Below are 12,672 nucleotides of genomic sequence, written 5' to 3'. Positions count from 1 at the left end.
ACGCAAAGGTGAGTCGATTATTGGTAGTGCAGTTTTATTGGTTACAGATTTGAAGGTAAAGCAGGAGTTGGAAAACCTTGTTATATACGAGTCGTATATAGCCTAAGAAACTACGAACGGTAGAGTACTAATCATAATTCGTTTTGTTCAGTAAAGATTAGGCTATAACCCTATAGTCCAAAACCCCTAATTCTCCTTTACCAAATAGAAGAAGAAGAAGAAGAAAGTAAAAACATCTTATTGTTTAACCAAATTTGAATTTCGTGGTGCCTCGGCATAGTCAACGCCAGGACGTAAGCACTGGATTCAAAACTGTACCTCCGTATTGTATTGCCCAATATGTGTTCTATTCTAGTGGCAAGAATTGCGCACTTGCTGCTGATACTTTCGGAGAAAAAATAATTTCTAATGTGAAGGCCGTGATTTTCTTTTTGACGGGAAATTGCCTCCTCCCTCAAATATAAAGTCAGAATGAAATTAAACTTTACTGAATTGCTAATGGTATATGTCAAGTCTCATATGACACTCAAAAAATGCACGTATCTTCGAACATTATCTGATACGCAGAGTGTTCCCAACCATGGGCGTAACTTGAGGCTTAACTTTGGGGGGGGGGGAGGGGCAGGGCAGAAAAGTTTTTCATCCCATAAAAATAGTGGCCAGGATTATTTGCTAAATAACTGTTACATTTGCGCAATCACAAATATTATTATTTATTACTTAGCTCCTCAGGTCTCAGGATGTTAACAAAAGTATCCTTAACTTGTAAAATTTAACAAACCTGAAAATTTTGGGAGGCAAGTGCACCCCCTTGCCCCCGCCAAGTTACGCCTATATTCCCAACGTCACACAACACTCCTTGCCACACCGTGTCTCAGTCAGCGTTAGCAACCATACCTTTGAGCGGTGCGGATCTTCCAGCCAGCGTTAGAGGGTTAATGCTAAATTTGCCTACCAAGAGAAAGTAAGCTGTCCTTGATCCCCCCCCCCAGTCTTTTCACCCAATCGCCGCTATTGTACTGGAATATTAACTAACTAAACTTAATTTCCGATATTGACTCAAAATAATAAGCTCTGGTTTTCTCGATTGAGATGAAGGATGGCAATTCTCAAGAAGGTTCTCTACAGTCTACACCTCGCGGTGCATATGATGACATTCCCTATCCAAAATTTATTTTGCACACACACACACATTTTTAGCACCACAAAATGTTCAAAGAATGATATGTCTTTGTTTTCTTTCCAGCATCTTAAATGGCAACAAAAGTGGGATGTAGAAAATGTGAAGAATAACTGGCAACCTCCTGAAGTGCTAACCAAATATGTGACTCATGGATTAGCAGGATATGACAAAGATGGCTCTCCAAGTATGTAATATGTATACTTTTTTTCTGGTGTTACATAATGATACAGCTACCTCTTTTCATAGTTCAGAATAGAAACTTAGTAATTTTTTATACGTGTTAGCAAACGATACATAGATAGTTATTTATGAACACATTGAAGGTATATTCATTAGCCATTTCCATTTTGCATTAATATAGTTTGTCAACATCGCAAACTGATTTCCAGTGTACCAGAACCTTTCTTCCCAGAAAATAAGCTCTTAAAAGGTAATAACTGTAATTAGTTGCATTTTGAAATAAGAAACCATACTGTATCATAAACATATGAGGCTATCATAATTTAATTAAAATTAATGTTAAATTTAGATTGTCACATCACAAAAAAAGGACTTTTTTCAGTTCATGCATCATGTTCTATGATTTATATCTTACTTAGAGTAAGTAACTGTAAAAATAACTTAGTTATTTGAAAATAACAGTGACTGTATAGATATATGTAATTAGTGGTACGTACAAGATAATTGGATGATATTCAGCCAAAAACTTCCCCCACAATTCATTGCAACATATTCTGGGCAAACAGATCGGATCCTGCATTGAAAACATGCTGGGTAAGCAGTGTGAGTATAGTCTTTGCCAAAGTGATTCAAGGTATGATTATCTGTGATCATATGAGGAATGTGTACTTCTTACCTTTACCAAAGTGCTTCAGAAAATGTGAAACACATGTAAAGTGGTAAAATGCAGATTTTCTCATTGTACCAAGGCTTGTCATACGCTTTCCTTAACACATGCAAATCTGCTTGAAAATTTCTTACAAGAGTACATTGCATGATGACGTAAAGTTGAATATCATCCATTACTGTAAGCCAAATTTCGATTCAGAATAGAGAATGCAATCCTCCACATGAATTATCCTAAATGATGAACAGAAATTCTAAAATAAATAAATAAATAAAATTAAAAAAAAATAAGTCAAGCTATAAGTTTCTAGGCATCTTTTGCTGACTACCATACACTTACTTTCTGTTAGACAACAACTCTATGGTTCCAACTTCCAAGCTGTTCAAAACAGGGTAAAATTGGTATCCTCCGGAAGGCAGATAAGATGAGATCTAAACCACTATGCATGTGCCTCAACAGGGATCGAACCTGCGACCCCTTGCCTGCAAAATGATAACACTGTTAGAGGTATTCATGTTTAGATAGGCTGTAATCGCTGTTTTCCAATTTTACTTTTTCAGTAATAATTGCACCTATTGGAGAAATGGATATGTGGGGTGTGCTTCATGCAGTTCGACATAAGGAGTTCATTCAGAATGTCATTAGAAATCTTGAATATTATTTATCATTAGTGGAAGAAAAGAAGAAGAAACTTGGCAAACCAGTTTATCAGGTGACAGTCATTTTTGACTTGAAGAATTTCAACATTAGGCAGTACACTTGGAAACCAGGTATGCTTAATTTCTTAAATATTTGTGTAGTAACACAATTCTTGTGGGTGAAAAGGTTAGAATCTGCAATTGTCATTCCACATACAAGTTCATGAGATAATTAATTATCTTTATTAAGCAGAACCTAACGGTACTAAAAATTAAAATTATAATTGCACAACATGAAAGTGAAGTGACAACATAATGGTATGTATGTCTCATATTATAACAGTATCTGTGTAACTGAATAAGCAGAAGAGATAAAGATAAGCAAAAGAGCAATTTAAAGACAGAATAAACTATTAAAGTTCAGTACACATTGACTACAAATGTAGTTACTGTGAGGACAAGTAGATGTAGGATCATAGCAAAGCTCATATTGATATGAAGGGTGGCATAGAAAGGGGGGGATTAGATGTGTATGCAGTGATTAAAATGCTACACGATAAAAATAGCATCTTTGCTACAGCCAAGGATTTATTAAGAAAGAATTTTCCATGAGGGAAGGGGTGTAAGATAGATTTTAGGGGGCACAGAGGAATAATTAGAGCTAAAACGACCACTAAATGGACTTTTGTGAAAAATTTTAGGGGGATGTAAAGAAATTTTTTTGGGGTGTTGGGGGTTTGTGGATAAATCACTGCCTACAGCTAAAGCTACTTTTATACGAAACGAGCTTGCTGTATCTATTCATTACTGCTACAAGCTATTTCACTTCATTGAATGAATACCATTATTATATGCCATTTTCACCCCATAATTTAATTTTGACATTTTCCTTTCAGATAGAGAAATATGAAATATATATTTTTATCAAGAAATGTGTAACAAGCACAAATTCTTATTCAACTTTTATGTGAATGTGCTTATTGCAATTGCACAATATTTTATTGTTAAGCGTAGCATTCCAGCCTTTGGAACGCGGGGATCGAACCAAGGAGTGTTGCTCACCCCACCAATTGTAACGCTTGATGGTAAAGACGGCCCAAAAAGGGCCAGGTGTGAATACCTAGCTTAGCATTAATGTAAACTCATGTTTTGATTTAAACACTTCTGACTGAGCAAAGAGAATGGCAGGTTAGGGCAAAGTAACTTACCCTGCTCGATGACCGAATAAATCTATAGCTCCACCTGTTGCTCCTCTAGATAATTACCAATGGAAGACCTCGTTCTATCCCTCTCATCTGGGTTTGTTCCATTTCCTTGACCTTCGCTTACTTTGCTAAAGGTAAGCATCCTCACTTTTACCTGTGTAAAACTCCTTATTCTACAATATTATAGGAGCAAGTTCTGACAGGAACTTTATTCGTTCACCAGGCGAGGAATGTTATGCAAGTACAATATCAAAGAAGTTGTCCTGTGTTCAATTGACAATCCTAGAAAAAGTGTTCTATTATAGCTACGTACATTTTTCAGTGAAGCTGCAGCTACAGTTTGTAAAATATAGCACTGCTACAGATATAAATTTTGTTGTTAGTTACAGTATTACCACTAAAAGTTGTGCATTACTTCTTTTAACCAGGGATGCCTAGAAGGAGTGTTTCATGATGCATCCTGCATCATAATAATTTTTGGGGAGAACAAAAATAATAAAACATTGCCAATATAATTAGTAATAAATGAATTTGTTATAGTTAATCCACCATTTCTATTATCTTTGCATAGGGATCATTGTGGGGTATATCAATTATTTTTAAAATTTACTTTTGGTTATTTAAAGTCAGTTTCCATTATAAGCATCACGGGCTTTGTTGAAAAGGGATGGGCTAATCTGGATCTACTACTATGTTTATATATATGCATGTGCACATATTTCTTATGTTTATATATTTATTTTCACACGATCCTTTCAATGTAATTTTGATCTTTGGGAAGTAATGTAAAGTTCTCCATGCAAGTTGCACCATGCCATGAAGGCACATTTTAGGGTACAAGCTTCATAATTCTGCACTGTTAGTTGTGCATCATTATCCATAATAATAACTTATGTGCATTACTTCTTTCTTCAGCTGCAGATGCTGTCATTACTTTGTGTCAGATGTATGAAGCTAATTATCCAGAGATTTTAAAGACAGCTTATATAATAAATGGTAAGTTGTATGCATAAACATGAACACAATTGTGATTATCTTTGTTGTGCAATTTTTCATGGATAACCAACTTAAGTAACGCAGTAAATTAGGTCAAACTTCAAAAAATAGAATATGCACATATTTTGGCAGATATGTCCCACGTAACCAAAAGTTGTTGGTCCAACGTACTGAAAATGGTTGGCCAAACGTACGAACATACCATTGGGTAATTTTGGGCATGGTTTCAACATTGGCCCAATGCGTGGTTTTAACATTGGGCCAACATACTGTTGTGTTCTGATACATACATAATTTATTGTGAAGCCAAATGTAAACAACAGTACAAATTATTTGTGAAAATAAAAAAAAGAAATATGCAGCACTTTCTCAGTCACACGGTATAATTGTTTTCAAGGCACTGTACCTTCAAGTGGTAGCATAAAACACTTTGTAGAGTTTACTTAGTTTTTCACCTTTCATGGAATTTAGTCTGCACATAACATTCTTTAACCACCTTCACAATAATACCTGTAAGAATGTTCTTGTTCTGGTACAGCTAAAGAGAGAAACAATAAGCAATTTCCAACATAACATTACCACTACAGTATGCTATAAATGCCTCTATCAATAGTGGAATTTTCCCAAAAGTACTGAAGAAAAGTATAATTAAACCAATACTCAAAAAAGGAATGGAGACAGAAATAAAAAACTATAGACCAATAACGATCACATCATCTTTCTCAAAACTGTTAGAGAAAATCATTTGTAACAAAATATACGAATTCTGTGCTAAATATAACATAATTAGTCCACTACAACATGGTTTCCAAAAGGGTAAATCAACAAGTACAGCTACTTCTCAATTTATTGAGATAATTATAGATGGATTAGAAGATAATGAGATACCCTGTGCTTTTTCCTGGATCTGTCCAAAGCCTTTGACTGCTTAGACTACTCTATGCTCATGCAAAAAATATACAATCTTGGCATTAGAGGAAATACATACAAACTGATAAAATCTTTTCTCACGGATAGACCACAGTACACCCAGATACTACATACTGAAAACTCCGTGGTTCACAAAATTATATCTGACACTGAATATGCAAAAACAGGAGTCCCTCAAGGCCCGCTACTGTTCATACTATATACCAACGACTTACCTGCTCCAGACAATACAAATATTTTAACATACGCAGATGACACAGCCATAACATGCAGTGCAAATACACAAGAACAATTAGAAATACAAACCTACATATCAGTAAATATAATAACTCAGCACTTAAATTCATATAACTTGAATGTAAGCTATCAAAAAACAATGTATATGGCTTTCAATCCTGGAAATAAACCCAATTTTGATAATATAAACTTACAAATAGATTGTAATCAAATCAATTATGAAAATCCAGTTACATTTTTAGGTTTAGTTATTGATGACAAATTAAGATGGACATATCATATTGACCATGTATGCAAAAAAGTAGGGAAAAACTTATATCTCCTAAAACTCCTAACACAATATAATGTGTCTGAAATAAACACAAATATATACTATGGACTTGTATATCCATACCTAGAATATTGCATAATAGCATGGGGAGGAGCTGCGCAGGAATACACTCAAAGATTGCTTACTCTACAGAAAAGAGCAATAAGGTATATGTTCAAAATACCAATTAGAAACTCATGTAGAGAATTATTTAGAGAAAATAAAATTATGACCATATATTCCTTATATATTTACAAAGTAATTGAATATGTACTAAAACACTGTAAATTAGATAAGAATTCGACCGTCCATCAGCACAACACACGTCAAAAAGAGAACTTCCACATGCAAGCACACAGACTTGTTCTCTCAGACAAATCACCTCATGTTGCAGGAATAAAATACCATAACAAACTTCCCACATACATCAAAGAAATTACAGAAACTCACAAGAAACTGAAATCAATTAAACAGTATTTAACAGATATACCTCTATATAATCTCAATGAATTTCAATAGATAAACTGGATTAGTAAATTGAAGCATTTAAATTCTTTTGATATTGTATGTCTCCTATATTTGGATTATCTGTTTTACAAGTTTAGTATGTAACACTTATAACTGTTTTATGTTTAACCCATATGATTTATTTGTATTTTTGTGTTTGCATTTTGTTCTTTTTATTGTAATGTTACTCCATTTGTAATATTTAGTATTGTATGACGTTTTCCACACCCATGGATATGGGTCTACAGAAATAAAGAATTTATTATTATTATTATTATTATTATTATTATTATTACATCTTTCATTCATGGTGGGTGACAAAGGACTGGTGAGTGACTACAAGTTAAAAATATCTTCTACTTTCATTAAAAATATATTATATTTCCAGTATGTGCTGTGACTGAAATATTCGAAAAGAAACACTGTTACATGTCATTTATTTTACACACTAGAATTTATAGCAAGCATACTCTTGAAAGTTATCTTAACATGAGAAAGTTATTTTTAAAGCTCATTTTGACTCAGTTTTCCATGGTTGGGCAAACATTGGCAACCACCGTTGGGCCAACGTAAGATCAACGTCAATTTGCCAACCAATGTAAGCCAACCTTTCCCACATAAAAACTGACATTGGCTCAACAGTTGTGGTTACTTGGGGTTGTACTCGCCTTCCTAGTGAACAAACATAAAGTCCACTAAAACCTAAGCCATGATCCAGATGCCATATTGAAAAATGGAGGAATTTTTTAGGCTCGAGGCTCATATTTCATTACTGATTTCAGATACAGAAAATGTGATGTAGTAAAGGAGAAAGAAAGAAAAGAAGAAGCATGTGTTGAGTGGGAATGCTAAAGGTTCAGCCAGAGGGGGCAACACAGACCCCCGGTTTTTATAACTAATATTTTGACTATCAATATATAAGGGCACCGTTATTGTCCAAGTCCACTTTATGCTCAGATATGCTAAAGGGAACTGGACCTACAGTTAAGTTTTAAGTCAACACAAGCACAGATAGGTTGACTGTTATCATATGCAACATTCTGTATACATTTTTGAACTTTTGAGAATTTGTGTCTACCTGGTGTTTCAGCCCACTTTGCTGACCAGTAGATCATGGACATTTCAATGTTTTTCTTTAAACATTAAAGGCAAGGAAGGAACTATAGTAATCTTGAATTGCATTGAACATGTTAAATTCTTATTGAATATATAAACTACATTTTTCATTTTTTACCCTCAGCACCAAAAGTATTTGCACTGGCATTTGCCATTGTGAAACCTTTCCTGCATGAGTATACAATATCAAAACTCAAGATATATAAGTCCGAACCAGAGAAATGGATGGCAGCCATTTTGGCTACAACTGACCCTGACCAGTTACCAGAATGCTATGGAGGAACAATGAAGGATCCTGACGGGGACCCAAGGTGTCCATCCAAAGTAAGTATTGTACGAGCCTGTCCCAACATTTATTATTCCTAAAAACAATTTTAATTTTGAGGTTAATGCAATTATCACGTATGCAGTATTATATTTTCCTCCTCACTTCATTGAGCGCACCATTGTAAACTCACAGTTGTATGAGAAGTCAGAGAGAAAGAATTTTTCATCTTAGTCAAGAGCTGCAGCTACAGATTTCCATATTGAGGGTGACGAGAATAGAATTGGATGTCATATGCAAAATTTGGCACCCCTCTCCTACCTGCCTTGCTTCATGCAAATGTTATCTAGTTTACACTATTTTTTTTCCTTTTCTTTTCTATAATATTCTTCTGCAAACAGCAACTGTCTGATCCTGTAAGGCATTAACGAGCTCCTCTACAACAAAAAACTTTTGTTCTTAAATAGCAAGACAAAATTTCAACTCAATATGAAGACTTTTACCATACACCAAAGTTAATGGAGGATTTTGGAAAAGTAAATATTGAATTCTTGACTTGTGAGAATCCAGTCATTACTACTTGTTTCATGATAATGTCAGGCCACATACATTGGTCTGGCTGTGTAAGAATTTCTTGCTTAACACCAAATGACAGCACTCACACATACTCCATAACCACACAATCTCTCACCCTGTGTTTTCTCCGTTTCTCCGACTGAGAAAACTAAAAAGAAGATGATATGTGCAGTGGCAGACAATGAAGGGGGCTGCAGTCCTGCAGCCCCCACAAATAAATTATATTTTGTTGCCATTAGTGCAAAAATTAAATATTTACACTTCCACTATCTTACTGCATCCCGTTGTGCTGTGTGGAGCCTTCAAATTCACTTGGCGCGCGACAAGCGGCAAACTGGTATATGAAGCTGCTTCCCCTCGGGGATTGCCAGCACATCTCCATGCTATCTCTAATGTAATCACTGCTTCTACTTCCCTCGCTGCTAGGTCCTTGTCAGTGCTAAAAAGCAGACTGCATTCACTGCAGTCCAATGCTGCAGTCTAATGTACGGTGGCACTGCCAAATGGTAGAAATCAAAAGCTCTCACACTATGATACGGCGACACCGTGCATAAACATGCGATTACTGAGTGGCCGGCCATGTAACGTGTCTGTTTTGCTTGTCAGTAAGTGCGTGATAGTTTAAGTTTTCGAATCGATTCATAGAGTGTAGTTTGTTTTCTGGCAGTAAGTTATATAATCTGGTATTCTGAATGGTAAATCGTACAATTAAAAATGAGTGATTGACAAGTTTGGTACAATGAAAGACCGCCACATGGAGTTCATCTAAGGTGACCAGACACATACATGTAAAAAAGAGGACAGAGCATGGTGAAAAAGGAGGACAAAGTCATAAAAAAGAGGACGTGAAGTTTTCGTTTTATTTTCACCTGAATTTCGATGTTATTTTTTACTGCAATTCGGTGTTATTTTTCCAGTTTAGGGCAAAATTCGATGTTATTTTTACATGCATATTTACTGTTCCTTCTATGATTAAGATTTTCACATTGCTTTAGTTCTGGAAAATTGAGGCAAATTTTAGTTTTAATGACAAAAAAAATAAGGCTTACCTTTGTTAAGAATGACCAAATTTCTTCCATTTGGAAAATTATTTCGTCTCAACAGCCAGTAAATATAAAATGTTTATTGAATGATATCACCCAAATCTTTGAAAATAGTCATACATATCGCTTTCTCCAACAATGCCAAGAAAATCCCTCTGCGACCTCAAAATAGGCATTTTGTATATGCACACTCATATACACAACCTCTCCCCCTCCCCCCGGAACACAACAGGTGCTTCTCCCTGAAAATTTTCCTGTTCCTAATAAATTTCCCTTCTGGGAAGATTACCCTCTCCCCCCCCCCCCGAGCAAATTCTATTTCAGTAAGAGGTTAAATAGCCTACTGTCAGTCATGTCTGTGCCAAACTGCAATAAATGAAGTGTGACAAATTCTATTGAATCGAACTTTCACCAGCTAGACTAGAAACGACAGATCAAATAGCACTTCAGGTAGTTCTTTTTTAACAAAAGAAGTGTTATCCCTAGTTTATATTGCATATTTCGCGACTTTTTCATGTTAAAGTGCAAAATTCGGTGTTATTCTGAAAAATGGCATAATTGGCATTATTTTGCAATTCTGAAACACCGAACACTTGCCTCCTTAACTTACCCTAATCCATTTTAGACACTTTACTGTGCTTTCTTCAACTTTTCGGTGTTATCGGTAAAACGATACTCTTAATTTAATCAATATAAATCTGATGACTTTTTAAATAATTTCCTCTTACCTTTAAGCAATGAAAGCAATCTCCTAATAGTATTATTTAACACATGACAATCATAACTATGAATATCTATAGTTTGAAGCACAGAATTTTACTCTCTTTACAATTCTTGGATATTGGAATGCAATATCACCACAAGGGAATGCAATATCACCACAAGGGAATGCAAATGTAACAAGTAAGCATCGCTTTAACTTATTTTCAAAAACAGAACTTACATTTTAGGTAGTTTAGATTGTGTCAGGAAATATGATTTTAATGCCACGAACATTTCTGCACTCCTTCAACAGGAGGGGAAAGTGACATCCACCTTACACTTTACCTCATATTCGTTTCTTCCATCCTGGATATTTTCTTGCAAGATCATTGTGGAATTTAAACTTTCACCTCGTTATTTCATATAAGTAAATATGACTTAATAATCAAAATTCTCACTATGCGTTTCTGTATCGTGTATGTATGACTCGAAAATGAACTGGCCGACCTCTGTGGCTGGCGGAGTGGTTAGCACATCGTGCCAAAACGCCAGAGGTCCCGGGTTTGAATTCCAGCCTGGGCATGGGTGTTCCATGTGAGTGTCCCTTCATCAAAATCATCATATCATTGCTCATCCTCATCTTCGCAATTATGAAAAGTGGCAGGAAACGGAATTAAAATAAACCATATCAGTCAATCAAAAAGGAACTGCTCAAATTACATGTGTTTCACAAGTCTCAGACTGCGAAGCAACGAGTTACAATAATACATACTAACGACTAGGGGTGTGCAGGACAAAACTTTTTTTTTGGTCGGGATGGGGAATTTTTTCAAATCCCGACGTTTGGGAGGGGTTAAATCTGCAATTTCCCGACCAAGCCGGGAAATTTTCAGGAATGGGTAATGATAAAAAAAATTTCCGATGCTGTGGAAATCGCGAATTTGACGTCATTTCCCTTTTTTTTTTCATTTCTGAAATAAAAGCTAAGAATTTCCGAGAAGTATCAAGACACTTATAATGCAGAAAACATCAAGAATTAACCACTTTTTAAAACGACCATTTGGAAGTTCCGAACTGCTCGGGATCCTGAAATGTCTGGAAATCATTTCCTGAAGTCGGGATCGGGACGGGATTTTTTTTTACAGACTTTTCTGGATCTTGCACACCCCTACTAAAGACTCGGTCGGGAAAGTGATCATGTTCAGCTCCCGCAGATGCTAGGTGAACATTGCTCTCATATTTAACGTGCCCCAAGTGATATGAATATCATTGTGTGGGAGCATTCTCTATGCAGAACATTAGCTACGGTCGATGCTATAGCCTACTCTTTCTAAAAAAGGAGGACATTTACCGATTTCTAAAAAATCTGCCCAGACGCCAGACAGACAACTAAAAAGGAGGACATGTCCGGATAAAAGAGGACGTCTGGTCACCCTAAGTTCATTTTCAAATAGTTAAAGTAAGATTTTTTTTTATGAATGCAGCCCTTCTAACAATAAGTAGCATGAGCCGCCACTGGATATGAAGCATTTTCAGAAATCCAAATGGTGAGCCAGTGAGCATACCAATAGCATTATCCAGCTGCTTCTGAAATACGAAGAGACAATGACAGCAGTATGCTAAAGCAAAAGTGACTACTTTGAAGAGAGCAGGACCATTACTTCATAAGTTTAGTATTTTGTTCTCTATGTCTGGAACGTTTCTAACAAATGTTGTTACTCGTAAGTGTGGCCATGATTGATTGTTAAGCCAAGAACGCTGTTCCTCTACCTCAGATATCCAGGTGGCTGTATTTTGCATTAGAGAAAGAAGAAACTGTATGTGTTACAATTTGCAAAATCAAGTTACCTGAATAAAAAAATAAAAAATAACAAGATGACAGAATTGTGCACTTAACTATCTGGGGCATCATGCTTTTCGACAGGCTTCCTCAAGGTGCAGGGGTAAAAAGAAAAACGAATTATGAACCACACCTGCACCGAAAAATTCAGGGCTGAAGGAAAAGGAAGTAGACAAAGAATGTGTCTTTCACACAACAATTCAAGGCCACACACCTCCACACAGACAATGGCGACAGTACAGCAACTGGGAAATACAATTCTGTGACATCCTGAACT

General features: G+C 35.8%; 1 protein-coding gene across 1 annotated transcript in view; it reads left to right on the top strand.

The window, feature by feature from the left end:
• Positions 1-12,672, top strand: part of LOC145992113 (SEC14-like protein 2) — a 99,556-nt gene that overhangs the window by 72,823 nt on the left and 14,061 nt on the right. The window contains exons 4-7 of the mRNA XM_083128358.1: positions 1,247-1,367; positions 2,591-2,800; positions 4,789-4,869; positions 8,094-8,293. Of these exons, the coding sequence (XP_082984484.1) occupies positions 1,247-1,367; positions 2,591-2,800; positions 4,789-4,869; positions 8,094-8,293 (612 nt within the window). The remainder of the gene's footprint in view (positions 1-1,246; positions 1,368-2,590; positions 2,801-4,788; positions 4,870-8,093; positions 8,294-12,672) is intronic.

This window comes from Lepisma saccharinum, chromosome 9, assembly GCF_977018435.1.
Source record: "Lepisma saccharinum chromosome 9, izLepSacc3.1, whole genome shotgun sequence".
Classification (NCBI taxonomy): Eukaryota; Metazoa; Arthropoda; class Insecta; order Zygentoma; family Lepismatidae; genus Lepisma; species Lepisma saccharinum.
The sequence above is the reverse complement of the archived record's forward strand: the minus strand, read 5'-3'. Positions and strand labels throughout refer to the sequence as shown.